This window comes from Bufo bufo, chromosome 7 (genome assembly GCF_905171765.1).
Source record: "Bufo bufo chromosome 7, aBufBuf1.1, whole genome shotgun sequence".
Taxonomy (NCBI): Eukaryota; Metazoa; Chordata; class Amphibia; order Anura; family Bufonidae; genus Bufo; species Bufo bufo.
Genome location: NC_053395.1, coordinates 52,812,763 through 52,830,948, shown reverse-complemented (window position 1 = coordinate 52,830,948; position 18,186 = coordinate 52,812,763). Strand labels below are relative to the sequence as shown.

Sequence of the window (18,186 nt, the reverse complement as noted above, 5' to 3'; positions counted from 1 at the left end):
TATGTCATGAAAGCTGGCATGTCTGTTTTAGTAAAAGGTTAATTATTTTTTTTTTAATTCCCCCTCAAGAATTTTTTATAATATATATATATTTTTTTCCTTGATAATACTGTTCGTCTGGTATTCTTGTTGAAAATACCATTCTCCTTGTTAAAGGGGTAATTTGTCACAGCATATACAGCTGTCTATGCTCCACACGATACATGACTGTATTGTCCTCCACTTGTCCAGCCCCTGACTGCCCTGGTATCAGTGAAGAAAACATACTATAACAAAAAAAAGCAAGTGGGGATCATATAACCAAGATAATATCAATTTATTATATAAAATATGTAGAAAAAAAGGGCAAGATGGAAAACAGTATACAGAGAAGAGAAGGGCAAAATATACACAGCTGAACTCTCATGTATCTCCACAAGGCAATTCAGCACTTAGTGGGTACCAGGTCATAGACTAGGCTGTGGATATATTGCCAGTTATATGTTGTCTATGGCCGTTTAGGACGCTGCTGTGTATCTCACGGACATCCAGGGACATTCCATTGTGTATCACGTTAACTAGTCCCCTACTGGGGTGGTAGTAATCATCAGTGATAGTTTTTGGGTGCCCGTGAGTCACAGTATCTGACCTGGTACCCACTAAGTGCTGAATTGCCTTGTGGAGATACATGAGAGTTCAGCTGTGTATATTTTGCCCTTCTCTTCTCTGTATACCGTTTTCCATCTTGCCCTTTTTTTCTACATATTTTATATAATAAATTGATATGATCTTGGTTATATGATCTCCACTTGCTTTTTTGTTATGATATTGGATGTTTTTCCAGGTGGACTGTTGTGCTGTCAAGTTTAGACAGAGAGGTTTTGTCGGTTTACAAGAAAACCTACTAACCTGATATCCTGTGTGATATTCTGTACGGCGGCGAACGCTTCCTCTGGTTACTTCTAGGTATCCTCTATTCTGCGAGGGTGCTGAACGGCAAATGGACATGTCTGGCACATGCGCAGATACAGGGGGTTCTGCTGCCTGAATATATGCATGTGTTGGATGCATCCATTTGTCGTTCAGCGCAAAATATGAAGGTACCCAGGAGCAGCCATAGGAAGAATGACCGGTGATGGTTTAATTCACTGACATCAGGGTAGCTTGGGGGGTTTGTTAGGACAGCTAGGGGGCAGTATACAGTCATGTATGCTCCATACATTTCCAAATGACATTGGAAATGCTCATAAAATATATGAAAACTGAATGGTGGAAGGAAAAAGTTATTGCGGTGGCAGGCATTAAAGAGGTTATCAAACATTATATCAGACCTCACAGGGTGGCCGACCCACGCTGGTGATCATACCGGTCTCTATTGCTCCATGGCCGGCTCTTCATCTCCATGGTGTACTGATATGAACATCCTGTAGATAAGGAGCCTGTGATTGCTGCAGCCAATTGCTGGCTGCAGAGGTGACCTGCTTACCTTGTGTCACGATAAATAGTGATGCGATGCAAGGGAAGCAGGTCACTGCTGTGGCCAGTGATTAGCCACAGTGGTCACGTGCGTGATGCCTTCTTAAATTGCTGATCAGTGGGGGTCTTATGTGTCGGACCCCCACTGATCAGATACTGATGTCATCAGACATTTTTATTGGCAAGGTGATCCTGCTGAGAGCTGAAGTCATCTCTACATTTGCTCAGGGGATGGACTCTGTCACTAGCAATTGCCCAGTTTTTCTCTCAAAGGAAAGCTCAAGAAGTAGCCTGTCCAGGCTTTAAGGGAGAGAAGATACTCTGATATAAGCAAAACCCCTTAATTGACAGTATATGTATATTTTTATATAATTTAGATCGGGCGAGAAGATCACAGTGACCCCTTCATCTAAAGAACTTCTCTTCTATCCCCCCTCTGTGGAGACTGTCGTCAGTGGAGGTAATGAAACGGGGAAGATGTGTCCGGTTATGTCACACTGCTGATTTCCACACCTTGTACGCTTTATGCTGCCGATTTCCCATCCTGTGTTTGATTTCTCTATTGCAGAAAGCTGCCCAGGAAAGCTGATTGAAATTCATGGCAAAGCTGGCTTGTTTCTGGAGGGACAGATACACCCGGAATTAGAGGGAGTTGAGATTGTAATCAGTGAGAAAGGAGCCGCTTCCCCTCTCATTACCGTTTTTACTGATGATAAAGGTTCATACAGGTCGGCGCAATTATTTTTTGGGTTTACCGATTACACACCCGAACATAAAATTTGCTATAAAGCGATTATGGATACTATACAGCAGGCATGCTCAACCTGCGGCTCTCCAGCGTTTGTAAAACTACAACTCCCACAATGCCCTGCTGTAGGCTGTTCGGGCATGCTGGGAGTTGTAGTTTTGCAACAGCTGGAGGGCCGCAGGTTGAGCATGCCTGCTATACAGGATATAATTGTCAGTCAAAATAGCCGTGATAATCAGTCTGTCATAGGTAGGCTCAACTTCACCAAAGTAGAGGGTCATCTGATATCATAAGGGCGTAAGCAAAAGTATGTTCAAGTTATGTAAACCAAGTGACCTATGAGGGTGCATGCTCACTAATTCTTTATCTATGGGCTTTTCCTTCTTATAAAGTGTCACATGGCTAGGATATGCATCTGTGGGGTTCTGACCTCTATCGCCGTCACCCTCATTGATCCTGACTACAAATAGGTCCTCGGAGCAGATGAAGTGCTGTGCCCTGCATAATGGGTGGACCGCTTCTCTGCAGAGAATAACGGTGAAGGGGCCTCCTTGCTGGGACTTTCATTATATTGCATTTCCTAGTGATATGCCGTCACTTTAGGGGGCTGTGCCATGAATTCTACATTTTTCAAACCAGCACCTGGTTCTGAATACTTTTGTAATTAAAGTATTTTTAGTATAGACACTGAACTATTCAATAAAATGTATTTGTCTAGTGCCACCTGCTGGTGGTTGGTTTCCCAATTTCTTATCCACCTACCGAGTTTAAAGGGGTTATCCGATATCAAAATATCCCCCCCCCCCCCAAAGGGGCTTGGCGATGCAGCGGATGCCGTGAAGAGATCCGGAGCGATGCGGTTGCCGGGGAGCAGGATATTTTAGATATCTGGTAACCCCTTTAAACCTTTAACTGCCACCAGCCATATCTATCTCTGTTAGAAGCTGTAACAGTTAAAGCTCATTCAGAGGGCCGTATGCTGTCCACAAAAATGCAGATCCGTTTTTTTTTGCGGACAGTTCTGCATTCAGTATTTTTGTGGATCCATAGACTTCAATGGGGCCATGTCCTGATTTTCACTGACAAGTATAGGACATGTTTCATTTGTTTTGCGGAGCCGTGGAATGGAAAAGGCCCCCATAGAAGTGAATGGGTCAGTATCTAATCCGCAAAAAAACAGATCCGCATTTTTGCGGACAGCATACAGCCGTCTGAATGAGCCCTTACAGAGAGAGAGCTGCAGCAGAAAGGGCGCGCCCCCTGAGCTATCAGCTTATAATGAATGTAGCAGAACAATTGGAGAAATGAATGAGGAGATCTCTGGATCCATGTGAGGTCCAGGGCTGGGTCTGTCCCGTACTATATGGGGTCTGATTTTTCATTTGTACATCAATCATGGCCTTACGGATAGGAATAGCCCTTTTATGCAGCAGGAAAATGATAATTTCAAAGGTGTTTTTATAAGATTTAAAATGAACATTAAGTGTTTGTAATCTTGCAAGTTGCCTGTTTTTTGCCCAGTGTGGGACCCTTACACAGTGACCTGCAGTACACCATTTCTGCTCAGAAAGAAGGCTTCGTCCTGACGGCTGTAGATGGGACCGTGGGAGACTTCAATGCTTTTGCCCTTGCAGGTGTTACATTTGAGGTATTGGTAGAAGCCATTTTCGCAAAAGTTTTTGGCAAAATTCTACATAAACATTTATTTCGGACTAACTTGGTTCTTGGTTCTGCACAGATCCGGTCAGAAGATGAGCAGCCCCTGGCTGGAGTTCTCTTATCGCTCAGTGGTGGAATGTTCCGCTCCAATCTCCTCACCCAAGACAACGGGATGTTAACCTTCTCCAACCTGGTAATGCCAGCCTTTCATTTACCGCCTTCCAGTTACTTTTTGAAATCTAAATGCAGAAAAATGAATCTCACACGTGATGGGACATTTGTTCTACTTGCGTCTGTATCAGAATTTCTTCCTAGTCTGCACATAGACATGAATGCCAGATGCACCTATTCATACCCCTGGGTCTCCACCAAACTCCTCCTGACTGGATACAGCGGCCAGAGGTGATTGGAAACAGCCGACCTCTCGTTATACGTTGTCTGCATAGATCCCATAAAGAGAATGGGAGTTTAAAGGGCTTTTCCGGAATCTTTCCAGCATCTCATCGTCTGAGGTCCAAAAACCGGGACCCCTGTTGATCAGCTGTTTGACAAGGCACTGGTACTTGCAGTAGCGCTGCGGCCTTCTCCCTGCTTAGCCTAGGTGTCGGACCCAGATACTGATGACCTATCCAGGAGATGGGTCATGAGTAAAAAGTTCTGGAAAAACCCTTTAACAGAAACGGCATAGTACGGCGAAGCGTTTCCGTAACTTGTGAGATACAGAAACAGCATAGGTAGCCCACTGTGCACTGCCGTTACTGTAACCTCTGCTCGCTTGTATGGAAGCCGCAGAAACGGTGTATCCCAGTTTACCATCAGGCTGCTCACTTGCATATCGCACTGGGAAAAGGTGCCAACACAGTGTTAATAAATGAAATGCCTTGTTCTCCTCAGTGATGGCTAACCTCCGGCACGCCAGCTGTGGTGAAACTACGACTCCCAGCATGCTCCATTCATTTCTGTGGAGTTCTGAGAACAGCTAAGCAAGTGTACATCTTGGGAGTTGTAGTTTTACCACAGCTGGAGGGCCGGAGGTTAGCCATCACAGTGAGTGGCCATTGTGGATGTAATAGCAAGACATAGTAAGATAGTTTAGTCTGCTATCCTGCAAAGTCAATCCAGAGAAACGAAAAATAAACCCAATGAGGTTGAAGTCTTAAAGGGTTTCTGTTATTTGAAAAATGGGTACTAAGCTGGCTGACAATAGCGATGTGCTAATATCAGCTGAACATAACTATATTAGTGCCATCTCACTGCCTAAAGCCTTTATTGAGAAAAACATACTTTCTCGCCCAATTCCTTGGGGGACACAGGAAACCTTGGGTATAGCTCATCTCCATAGGAGGCGTGACACTAAGTGAAAGACTGTTAAGCCCCTCCTCCAGCAGCTATACCCTCAGCCTGGAGCGAGAGACTACCAGTTTTTTGCTTAGTGTCAAGGAGGCAAGACACTCCCTGCACTGCAGAGCTGTCTTTGCTAAAGATTTTATTTTTTCTCTTTTTATTATTTTCAATTTTTTTCCTTTTTTCAACAGGGACAACAGAGTCGCAAAGACCTCTCTGTTTTCCCGGGGTTGAGCTGCGCCAGTGCCGGCTATCCGCACTGCTGCCTCCCCCACAGAAGAAAAGGAGGACCAGGGCAGCCCAGCTCCCCTGCATCCCGCCAGCACAAGGGTCGCCCGCCTGCAAGCCCCTCTCCAGCTTCCTGCCACTTCGGTACCAGTGGCTGAAGGGGTGTCCCTGCTGGATGGACTGAGGGTGAAAACGTCGACTGGTGAGGTGGCTATGCAGCCGTTCCTACCCCCCCTTGTTAGGGCTCTAATTTCTGCTGTCCGCTCTGCCTAGCCTTGTCACCTTTACAAGGCTTCCTGTCGGCTTCCCCCCTTTGTGTGTGGAGCAGAGCGGAGCGGTGCTCGTGGGGGAGGGTTTATTGCGCAAGATTTACCTCAGGTGCGGCGGCCATGTGGGGCCGCCTTTTGTTATCTCGGCCAGTGCTGCCGCTATGTTCAGCTGCCGGCTGACTTCTCTTGCCGGCTACCCGTGTGTCGTTCGCCTCCGGTTTATATGGAGGTGGACGGGGGGCAAATATTCTCTTCGGCGGCATATTTGTTTGAATCGCGCACGCGAAAGTTTGCGGGGGGGCGGAGCTTCGTTCCGCTTCTCCAGTGCATGTTAGGCTTCAGTCGGGGGGGCGGACGTCTTTCTTCCCGCTCTTCGCTGGCCCCGCCTCTTCTTCGTGCCAGCCTTGCCGCTGCTGTTGCCGCTGCTGTTGCCGCTGCTGTTGCAGTCCGCTCCCACTGTGACCTGGTAGGACTGTTGACCCCTTCTAGCTCTGCAGCCCTCTGGCCTGGACGCATTTTTATTTACTTCAGCCAACATGTCTGACCCCTCAGCGCCGGCTCGTCCTTGGTATCATACCTGCACCGCATGTAAGGCGCCCCTTCCTCAAGGGCAGCCTGACCCGCATTGCTCGGCTTGCAAAACCCCATTACAGGGTCCGCCATCTGTTGTGTCACCCCCTGGCCTATTGGATCCCCCTGACTGGGCTAGATCCCTTTCCCAGGCTGTGGTCAGTCTCTCTAACGTTGTGGGCCGCCTTGCAGAGGTATTGCCCCTATCGCAGCCGGATATTTCCCCTGCTGGGCCCTCCGGGTCCGCTATCTTAGCCGACCCGTCTGAGTCCCTCTCTCCAGGCGACACCTCCAGAGCCCGTCAACCCCAGAAGCGGTCCAGGGCAGAGCGCCTATCATCCTCGGATGCTTCAGTATCACCCCCAAGGGTGCGCTCTCAGTCGGGCCCTTCCTCAATACAGGATATGCCCTCTGAAGGGGAACTAGTTGATTCAGATTGTGATATGGACTCGGCCTTGCCTTCAAAACTGGCTTCTGCTGTGGGCCATCTTATTAACAATATTCGTGATACCTTTAAGATTCACGATGATCCTCCTAATGTTTTTCCTTTTTTCGCCAAAAACAGACGTCTGCGGTTTTTCCCCTCCACGCTGACTTCTCGTCGGTGGTTTCCAAGGCCTGGGCCCGTCCTGATGCCCGTTTTACCCCGCCTAAGAAGTTGGATATCTGTTATCCATTCCCGGCGGATTGCATTACAAACTGGGCGTCACCACCCAAAGTCGACCCCCCGGTGGCCCGTTTGGCCAAAAGCACGGCTATTCCCGTTGCTGATGGCTCTTCCTTACAATCCACTGAGGATCGCCGTATAGAGGTCATTACCAAAGGTATCTTTGCAGCCTCCGGTTCCGCCCTCCGGCCGGTCTTTGCTTCCGCTTGGGCTGGAAAAGCGGTTTCAGAGTGGGCTTCTCAGCTGGATCAGGAGCTTGAATCCGACGTTCCTATTTAGGACCTCCGTGCTCTAGCCCAACTTATCGTTCAAGCCGGCAAATTCGTCTGTGAGGCATCCCTGGATGCGGGAGCTCTCATAGCCCGTTCGTCTGCCCTGGCCGTTTCAGCTAGGAGGGAGCTTTGGTTAAAGGTTTGGACGGCGGACTCCACGTCAAAGCGGTCTCTTACTGGCCTTCCCTTTACTGGTTCTCGATTGTTCGGGACCCGCTTGGATGAAATCCTATCCGAAGCCACGGGGGGGAAGAGTACGCATCTTCCTCAATCTAGGACTAGGAGCACCACTCGAGGCCGTCCCACCTTTTCTCGCTTCAGGTCTTCCCGCAGGGCTCCCGCACCTCACACCTCTTCAGGTCCATCCCCTAACTCTGTCCAGGACAGACGTAAGAAACCTTTTTTTCGGACCCAGCCCTCCTGGCGCAAGTCACAGCCTGCTCGCCCTCCCGCGACCAAGCAGAACACTACCTGAAGGTGCGCCCCCACCCACCCGGGTGGGGGGACGTCTCCTCCTGTTCAGGGACTTCTGGCAGGCGCACGTCTCCGATGCCTGGGCTCTCGAAGTTGTGTCTTCCGGGTACAAACTCGAGTTTGCGTCCCTCCCCCCAGTTCGGTTCTTTCGCTCCCGGGTTCCCCGGGATCCCCAAGGAGCAGCCGATTTTCTTTACTGCCACTCGCACCCTTCTGGACAAAGGGGTCATCGCTCCGGTTCCCATGGAAGAAAGATTCAAGGGGTTCTATTCGAACCTTTTTGTGGTCCCCAAAAAAGAAGGCTCGGTTCGTCCCATACTGGATCTAAAACGGTTAAACCGTTTCCTTCGTCTTCAGCGATTCCGGATGGAGTCTCTCAGGTCGGTGGTGGCCTCTCTGGAAAAAGGGGAGTTCCTGGCCTCTATCGACATCCAGGACGCCTACCTTCATATTCCAATCGCTCGGTGTCATCAGTGCTTTCTGCGCTTTGCAGTGGGGTCCGACCACTACCAGTTCGTTGCTCTCCCCTTCGGGCTGGCGACGGCCCCTCGCGTTTTCACAAAGGTCCTTGCCCCTGTCCTCGCCTTACTTCGTTCCAGGGGAGTTTTTCTTCTTCCATATTTGGACGATCTCCTTATCAAGGCACCCTCTCTGTCACTGACATCCGCCAGTGTGGACCTCTCGCTACAAACCTTACGCCGGTTCGGTTGGATTATCAATCTTCCCAAATCCTCTCTTGTTCCATCCAGGCAACTGATCTTTCTGGGGATGCTGCTGGATACAGATGCAGCGGAGGTTCGGCTTCCGTCAGAGAAGCACCAGCTCCTTCATCGGTCGGTTCGGAGCCTTCTGACCCACCACCATCCTTCCTTCCGGTTCAGCATGCGGGTCTTGGGACAGATGGTGTCCTGTTTCGAAGCAATCCCCTACGCGCAGTATCACTCCCGCACCTTTCAGACTGCCATTCTGTCCGCATGGGACAAGTCCCAGGAGAGTCTGGATCGGCACTTTCCCCTCCCCCCCCCAGGTTCGCTCCTCTCTCCTCTGGTGGTTACGGACCCCTCTCCAAGGGAAGTCCTTCCTGCCGATAACTTGGTTGGTGATTACCACCGATGCCAGTCTGCGGGGTTGGGGGGGGGGGTGTTTCCTCCTCGGTCCGTACAAGGCACTTGGTCTCCATCGGAGTCCAAACTGCCGATCAACGTTCTGGAGCTGAGGGCGGTTCTCCTCTCACTCCGGCATTGGACTTCGCTGCTTCAGGGTCACCCTGTTCGTGTCCAATCGGACAATGCCACGGCTGTGGCATACATAAATCATCAGGGGGGCACTCGCAGCGCGGCGGCGATGAGGGAGGTGTCTCTAATCCTTCGCTGGGCGGAAGTTCATGTTCCAGCCATTTCGGCCATTTACATCCCGGGGGTAGACAATTGGGCGGCGGATTTCCTCAGCCGGACGACGATCGACCCGGGCGAGTGGTCTCTGCACCACGACGTCTTCGAGTCTCTTTGCCTCCGTTGGGGTCGTCCGGACGTGGATCTCATGGCCTCCAGATTCAACCACAAGCTTCCCACCTTCATGGCCAGAACCAAGGATCCGGACGCTTACGGCGCGGACGCGCTCGTCCTTCCCTGGACGGAGTTCTCTCTCCTCTACGTTTTTCCGCCCCTGCCTCTTCTTCCACGAGTCCTTCGGAAGATCGCGGCGGAAGGCACGCCTGCGATCCTAATAGCCCCGGATTGTCCTCGTCGTCCTTGGTACGCCGACCTTATGTTGCTCCTGGCAGACGCTCCCTTGCCTCTGCCTCTAAGAGAAGACCTCCTCTCTCAAGGGCCGATCTTCCACCAGCATTTAGGGTCGCTACGTTTAGCGGCGTGGCTATTGAAACCGCGGTCCTAACGCGGCGGGGGTTTTCTGCTGACGTGGTCCGTACCATGATTCGTGCGCGCAAACCGGCATCGTCCAGGATTTATTACCGAACCTGGCGGGCCTATTTGAATTTCTGCGAGACCTTAGATGTTCATCCCCTTCGGTTTTCTCTCCCCACGATTTTATCCTTCTTGCAGTCTGGTCTGGACTTGGGTTTGGGTCTCAGTACCCTAAAGGGTCAGATCTCAGCGCTTTCGATCCTCTTTCAGCGACCTCTGGCTCCGCTCGGTCCAGTTAAGACTTTTCTTCAGGGGGTTGCTCACTATGCTCCCCCGTATCGCGCTTCCGTTCCATCTTGGGATCTTAATGTTGTGCTGACGGCTCTCCAATATTCTCCTTTCGAGCCTCTGCGCAGGGTTTCCCTTCGCTTGTTGTCTTGCAAAGTTTTTTTTCCTCGTTGCCATCACGTCTCTTCGGCGTGTGTCTGAATTGGCGGCACTTTCTTGCGTAGAACCCCTCTTGGTTTTTCACCAAGATAAGGTGGTTCTCCGCCCGGTTCCGGATTTCCTTCCGAAGGTGGTGTCCGCTTTTCACCTGAATGAAGATATTGTCCTTCCTTCTCTGTGCCCGTCCCCGTCTCATCCTCGGGAACGGGATCTTCACCGTCTGGATGTTGTTAGGGCTCTGAGGATCTACTTGGATGTAACTAGACCCTTTCGGCGCTCGGATTCTCTATTTGTGGTTCCGGAGGGTCCGCGCAGGGGGCTGGCGGCATCTAAAGTGGTTATTGCCCGCTTCATTAAGATGGCTATTGCTGAGGCTTACCGTGCTAAGGGCAGGGAACCGCCCTTTGGTGTTACCGCTCATTCTACCAGAGCGGTCGGGGCTTCCTGGGCTCAGCGAAATCGAGCTTCGGCTGAACAATTGTGTAAGGCGGCCACCTTGTCTTCTTTGCACACTTTCACCAAGTTCTACAAGGTGAACACTTATGCATCGGCGGATGCTGCTTTGGGCCGCCTGGTCTTGCAGGCGGCGGTGCCTTAATGCCTATGGTGCTTTAATTCATCTTGGGTTGTGGTCCCTCCCTATTTGTGGACTGCTTTTGAACGTCCCAAGGTTTCCTGTGTCCCCCAAGGAATTGGGCGAGAAAACGAGATTTTTGTATAACTTACCAGTAAAATCTTTCTCGCTCTTCCTTGGGGGACACAGCACCCACCCATTGTTTTGGTTGCCCTGACGGGTGTTTTTTGACTTGTTGGTGTTAATTTGATTGATCCTTGCCTTTGTTTTAACTACTTGGGCACATAACTGGTAGTCTCTCGCTCCAGGCTGAGGGTATAGCTGCTGGAGGAGGGGCTTAACAGTCTTTCACTTAGTGTCACGCCTCCTATGGAGATGAGCTATACCCAAGGTTTCCTGTGTCCCCCAAGGAAGAGCGAGAAAGAGATTTTACTGGTAAGTTATACAAAAATCTCGTTTTTATAATATGCTAATTAGCCTCTGGGGGGGGTGGGGGCGGGTTGAACCTGCTCCTAGACGCTCCGTTTGCCCACCTCTTTTCACGCCCTTCTTTTCTTGATTGACAGGGCAGCGCTGCTCTCCTCCCGCCGGCCGTGTCTGCAGTGTAAATCTCTCGCCATTCAGTATTCTGCGCAGGCGCAGTGAGGGAAGGACGCTCGGCGGCTCCTGGCTTCCTCACTGCGCCTGCGCCAAATACTGAACGGCGAGAGATTTACACTGCAGACACAGCCGGCGGGAGGAGAGCAGTGCTGCCCTGTCAATCAAGAAAAGAAGGGCGTGAAAAGAGGTGGGCAAACGGAGCGTCTAGGAGCAGGTTCAACCCCCCCCCCCCCCCTAGAGGCTAATTAGCATATTATAAAAGTTTGTTTTTCTCAATAAAGGCTTTAGGCAGTGAGATGGCACTAATATAGTTATGTTCAGCTGACATTAGCACATCGCTAGTGTCAGCCAGCTTGATACACATTTTTCAGGTGACAGAAACCCTTTATGGAAAAAATGACTTCCTGATCCAAAACCTAATAACTCCTTGGATCAACTACCCTTCTCCAGAAATCTAATACCTACAACCTGTAATATTATTACACTCCAGAATACATCCAGGCCCCTCTTGAATTCCTTTATTGTACTCACCATCACCACCTCCTCAGGCAGAGAGTTCCATTGTCTCACTGCTCTTACCGTAAAGAATCCTCTTCTATGTTTCTGTAGAAACCTTCTTTCCTCCAGACGCAGAGGATGTCCCCTCGTCACAGTCCTAGGTAGGAATCATTATGTACACATGAATACTAATTGCATTTTTCTCTTTTTAGAGCCCTGGTCAGTATTATTTTAAACCCATGATGAAGGAGTTTCGTTTTGAACCTTCCTCTCAGATGATAGAGGCACAAGAAGGGCAGAATTTGAAGATTAAAATCATTGGCTATAGGACGGCATACAGGTGGCTGTCTTTACTACTCGCACAGCTGTCTGACTCCAGATGTTTAACCTGTCAATTTACTTATATTAGTCAAATATTAAAGGGGTTGTGCAGTGGGTGAAAATTTGATGACCTATCCTCAGGATAGGTCCAATCTCAGATCGGCAGGCGTCCGATCCCCGGCACCCCTGCAGGTCTGCTGATTGAAGCAGTAGCAGCCATCATGCAAGCCCCGTTTCCATTTCAAAATGACACCGCTTCTATTCTCGCATGCAGAGTCGGCTCTGTGTAATTACAACTGCTCGTCCCATTCAAAGTGAATGTATGGTAATGACACTGAGACGCCAGAGGACAGTGTAGTTTTGAAGCGCTTGCTGATCGGCGGGGGTGCCGGGTGTCAGGCCCCCGCTGATCCGATATTGATGACCTATCCTGAGGATAGGACGTCAGTATTTAGCCACTGCACAATCCCATTGATACGGTCTCTTGATTTTGTAGTAAGACATTATACACCAATACTTTCATTCATTCCTATTCACTTCCGTTTTTGGGTTGTCCCTGTGTAACCCTGAAAACTTCAGGTATGATTATTCAACAATGTTATTGTCCCCTAAACATTCACGGAGAAGCACACTTTGGCTACTATGCATGCTTTTTTACTGGGAGTATTGGACCCAGTCCCCCAAACATGCCTGTTCATTGTGGGAGCAGTTCCTGAACCAGGACCATGTGATCAGTGTACAGCACATCGTCAGTTCTTGTGGTTTTGTGACCCGTTTGAGAACGAGACACATTTATGAACAAAACTACTTTGCACGGTAGCATTTAGTCTCCCCCTTCCTAAGTCTTGGAGGACCTCTTTAACGCTGCTCCGTTCAAACCACGCTTGACCTGCCCATCTTTTAGTGCACTCTCGTTCCGTACAGACATAGTCAGGTCTTTTGGTCTGGGAGTGATTGGTAGTAAAATAAAAAGAGGTTTCTCGTTCATTCCATTGGGGGACACAGACCATGGGTATAGCTTAGAGATATTACTAGGAGGGACACTATGCAAAAAAAGAAGCTCCTCCTCCTCGGGCTATACCCCCAGGCACCTCCAGGAGAACTTCAGTCTTTGCTTAGTGTCCGTTCAAGGAGGTTGACATTTATTCTTCTCCTGTTTGTTATTTTTTTCTGGTTTCAGATGGGGACGCAGGTCAGCATTGCGCTTTCCTGGCCCCTGTGGAGGGTCTGCCACGGTCTTCTGAAGGTTCCTGGCTACCTCCCATTCCCCCACAGAAGAAAAGTGGATCCAGGCTCGACATGTTAGCTCTGGCATCCCACCAGCTGCTGGGACACCTGCTGCCTACCCTCCACCAGAGCACTGCTCTCCTTGATTGGAGTCAGACGTCTGAAGAGGTGAATCCCTGCTGGTCTGGACATCGAGGGAGCATGCTGTGCAGATAAGTATTGCCTGCTTCAATCTCCCTCCTTTCCCCCCCTCCCCCCCACCCCTTCATGTCGTCTGTCTGGCGCTCTGTGACCTGAGGTGAGCTAGAGAAGGACCGGCTGGGGGCATTTTTTCCCGTTGGGAGGGGGCCCTTCTGGGGAGGGCTGGTGATTCCACTGATACCTGCCTGCAGCTCAGACTATGGCCGCACCGGCGGCAATCTTGGCACTGAAGGAGTGTATTTTATCTTATGGCCGCTGCGCTCTCTGCAGCTCCCGCCGGCCTGCTCCTCCCGATATTAACCCCCGCTGCGCCGTTTCTGGCGAAGGGGTGTATTTGAAGTGCGCGCGCGCGCGCTTATTTCGCGCGCTTATTTCGCGCCGCAATGACGCGTCCAAGGGGGCGGAGCCTCGGCGTCCAGCTCTGTCTCTCCCTACGCCGGAGACTCTGCTGGATTGCGGCCGTGCAGCTCCTCAGTTCTCGGTGACCGGAGACTTCTGCTGTTGCCTGGGTGGTAGGAATTGCAGCAACCTGGTAGGAAATCTTTTTGGAATACCATCATGCCTAAACCTGGGGCCCCTAAGCCTTCCAAGGCTTCCTCTCAGGCTCCACTGGAGTCATGTAAAATATGCCTTAGGCCTTTTTCTGTCACTGGTTCCTGTGACTCATGCCCTGCTCCCGGACAGGATCAGCCTCCTTCTCTTGCTCAGCCCGGTCCTCCCTCTGCCCCTGCGGATCCAGCGGTACCCGCCTGGGCCTCCGCCATGTCTAATGCGGCAGCTGATCTGGCCTTAGTTGCCAAGGCAGCCATGTCCTTCATGGAGCGCATGGCGGCTACTACTCCAGTGGCATCCACCACTCCATCCCCTCTCAGCGACTCTCACAGAGGGCGTCTGACTTCTAAAAGGCAGCGTGAGCGGCAGCATTCCTCCTCGGATGACTCCGCTTCTCCCCCTCGCCTTGAGGCATGCCCGGTTGACTCTCCCCCTCGCAGGGAGCGCAAATCCGATGGGGAATTGTCCGGATCGGACGAAGTCACGGAGCGGGAACCCCTGCCTAAGCTTTCCACCATGGTAACCGAGTTGGTGGCAGCTGTCCGTGACACTTTTAATATACAAGGGGATTCTCCTCCCTCCACTAGTCGGGAGTTCTCCCTTTTTCCACCCAAGAAACAGGAGTCCGCCGTGTTCCCTATTCACGAGGAATTCACTGCGGTCCTATCAAAAGCTTGGGATCGACCTAATCAAAAATTTTCGGCCACCAAGCGTATGGATACGCTTTATCCTTTTCCAGCTGACACAGTGGAAAAGTGGACTTCTTCCCCTAAGGTAGATCCTCCGGTGGCCAGGTTAGCCAAGAACACGGCCCTTCCCGTCCTAGACGGTTCCTCTCTGCAGGATGCGGTGGACAGACGTTTGGGATTCACTTTCCAAGTCCATCTTCTCGCTGGCGGGCGCTTCCCTGCGACCGGCCTTTGCGTCGGCTTGGGTCGCCAGAGCCCCTTACAACGTGGTTGCAGCGCCACCACCAGGATCTGTCAGAGCAGGACGCCTCTGCAGATACTCTGGATTTTATCATCCAGATGTCTCAAGCGTCTAAATATCTCTGTGAGGCTTCAATGGACATCGGCTCCCTCTTTGCCCGTATTTCGGCCCTCTCTGTCATTCAGCGCAGGGAGGTCTGGCTGAAGGTGTGGGATGCTGATGCCTCATCCAAGCGATCCCTCGCTAACCTTCCCTTTGAAGGGTCCAGGCTCTTTGGGGCTCAACTAGATGAATTCATTTCTGCCGCAACAGGGGGCAAGAGCACTCATCTACCCCAGCCCAGGACCAAGCGTCCCTTTCGGTCTCGGCCTTCAGGTTTCCGGGGCCAGTCCTTTCGTCGCTTCTCCACTGCCAGGACGCCGTCATCCTCATCGGCAGGGGGGTCCCAGGACTCCCGCAAGAAGCCTTTCTTCAAGCCCCAGCCTTCTTGGCGGCCTCGGGCGCAGTCAGCCCGTCCTCCTGCTCCCAAGCAACCCTCCGCATGAAGGGGTGCCCCCACCCCTCGTGGTGGGGGGGCCGTCTGCTCTCCTTTCAACAGGTCTGGAGGGCTCACGTTCAGGACGCCTGGGCTCTGGAAGTGGTGACGTCCGGCTACAAGTTGGAGTTCGCGTCCAGCCCGCCGGAACGTTTTTTCCCTTCTCGCGTTCCGGGGGATCCAGCCAGGGCCTCGGACCTCTTTTTTGCGGTCTCCTCTCTTCTGGACCGTGGTGTCATTTCCCCCGTTCCCCCAGAAGAGCAAGGGACAGGTTTTTACTCAAACCTGTTCGTTGTTCCAAAGAAAGAGGGGTCAGTACGTCCAATCTTGGATCTAAAACTTCTCAACAAGTTTCTACGGGTGCGGAAGTTTCGCATGGAGTCCCTTCGCTCCGTTATTGCTTCTCTGAGTCCAGGAGAATTTCTCGCGTCTGTGGACATTCAAGACGCCTACTTGCACGTCCCTATTGCAGAGTCCCACCATCGCTTTCTGCGCTTTGCCATAGGGGGGCGTCATTACCAGTTCGTCGCCCTACCTTTTGGGTTGGCAACCGCCCCTCGAGTTTTTACGAAGATTCTGGCGCCTCTCATGGCGCTTCTTCGCACCAGGGGCATCTCTTTGTTACCATACCTAGACGACATCTTGATAAAAGCTCCGTCTCTTCCACAGGCCGAGGACAGCATCCGAATCACGGTTCAATCCCTGGAACGGTTCGGATGGCTGATCAATCTCCCCAAGTCCTCTCTGCACCCCTCCCAGAGACTTTCGTTCCTGGGGATGATCTTGGACACCTCGATTTCTCGGGTGTTTCTTCCAGATTCCAAGGCTTCCCAGATTCGTCTGGCAATGGTGCTCCTTCTACGCTCTCCACGTCCCACCATCGGGAGTGCATGCGGGTGCTGGGCCTTATGGTCTCCTCTTTCGAGGCGATTCCGTACGCCCAATTTCACACTCGTCCGCTACAACAGATGATCCTTGCCCTCTGGAACAAGAACCCTCGGGGTCTAGACACTCCTGTTCGTCTGTCCCGGCAAGTTCGAGCGTCTCTCCCTTGGTGGCAGTCTCCCCTGAACCTATCGTCAGGAAAGTCCTTCCTTCCGTTCTCCTGGACGATAGTCACCACCGACGCCAGCCTCATCGGTTGGGGAGGTGTTCTCCGGAACCTCACAGTTCAGGGTGTCTGGTCGACGGAGGAATCCCGTCTCCCGATAAACGTTTTGGAATTGAGGGCGATTTTCCACTCCCTCTCCCATTGGACTCCTCTCCTGGCGACTCGCCCGGTGCGGGTTCAGTCGGACAATGCCACGGCTGTGGCTTATGTCAACCATCAGGGCGGGACTCGCAGTCGGGCAGTAATGCGGGAAGTAGCGAGGATCCTCTTATGGGCGGAGTCTCATGTTCCAGTATTGTCGGCAGTGTACATCCCGGGAGTCGACAATTGGACGGCGGATTTTCTGAGTCGCACCAAGGTGGATCCGGGAGAGTGGTCTCTCCATCCGGAGGTGTTCGAGGACATCTGCCACCGATGGGGCCGTCCGGACGTAGATTTGATGGCTTCCCGGCTCAACCACAAGGTGCCGGTGTATCTTGCCCGCGCTCGAGACCCACGGGCGGACGGGGGTGGACGCGCTGGTATTTCCATGGCAGCGGTTCAGCCTCCTTTACGTCTTCCCTCCGATTCCTCTGTTGCCGAAGGTGCTGCGCAAGATCGAGGCGGAGGGGATACCAACCATTCTCGTCGCTCCGGATTGGCCTCGTCGCGCCTGGTTCTCCAGCGTCGCTCGTATGTTGGCGGACGTCCCGTGGCCTCTGCCCGACAGAGAGGATCTCTTGTCTCAGGGGCCGCTCTTCCACCAGAATTCACGGCAGCTGCGTTTAACGGCGTGGCTGTTGAGACCGCCATCCTGAGGAAGAGAGGCTTCTCTGATGCGGTGGTAAGAACCATGATCAGGGCTCGAAAGCCGGCTTCTTCACGAATCTATTATCGCACCTGGAAGGCCTTCTGGTGTTGTGTGAGAAATCGGGCTACTCGCCCCTACGTTTCTCTGTCCCAGTGGTGCTGTCTTTTCTCCAGTCCGGCCTCGACATGGGTCTGTCGCTCAGTTCTTTAAAGGGTCAGGTTTCTGCTTTGGCTATCTTTTTTCAGAGGTCCATTGCCTTTTTGAGACCTGTAAAAACCTTCCTGCAGGGGGTGGCGCATTCGGTTCCTCCGTATGTGCCTCCCTTGCCCCCCTGGGATCTCAACTTGGTTCTGCGCGCCCTTCAGGCGGCGCCTTTTTGAACCTCTGAGGGAGATCTCTCTGGTTTTACTCACCTGGAAGGTAGTTTTTCTGGTGGCCATAACCTCCATCAGGCGAGTTCGGAGCTGGCCGCACTTTTCCTGCCGGGAACCTTTTCTGGTCTTTCACCAGGATAAGGTGGTGCTCAGGCCGGTGCCCTTCTTTTTTGCCAAGGTGGTTTCTCCCTTCCACCTTAACGAGGATCTTGTCCTGCCCTCTTTTTGTCCTTCTCCGGTGAACCCCAAGGAATGTGCTCTCCACTCCCTGGACGTCGTCAGGGCCCTGAAGGTGTACCTGGGGGCTACCGCTTCCTTCCGGCGTTCAGACTCTCTCTTTGTGATTCCTGAAGGGTCCCGTAAGGGCCTGGCGGCTTCCAAGGTCACCGTGGCGCGGTGGATCCGTTCCGCTATTGCTGCGGCATATCGCGCTCGCGGCCACGTTCCGCCGTCGCGGATTACCGCTCACTGCCTC

The 18,186-nt window shown here is 51.9% G+C and overlaps 1 protein-coding gene across 1 annotated transcript in view; it reads left to right on the top strand.

Annotated features, from left to right (window-relative positions):
- The window catches only part of LOC121007531 (nodal modulator 3-like), a 102,342-nt gene that overhangs the window by 58,671 nt on the left and 25,485 nt on the right, over positions 1 to 18,186 (top strand). The window contains 5 exon segments of the mRNA XM_040439519.1: positions 1,833 to 1,915; positions 2,024 to 2,183; positions 3,725 to 3,851; positions 3,942 to 4,055; positions 11,883 to 12,010. Coding sequence (XP_040295453.1) covers positions 1,833 to 1,915; positions 2,024 to 2,183; positions 3,725 to 3,851; positions 3,942 to 4,055; positions 11,883 to 12,010 — 612 coding nt within the window.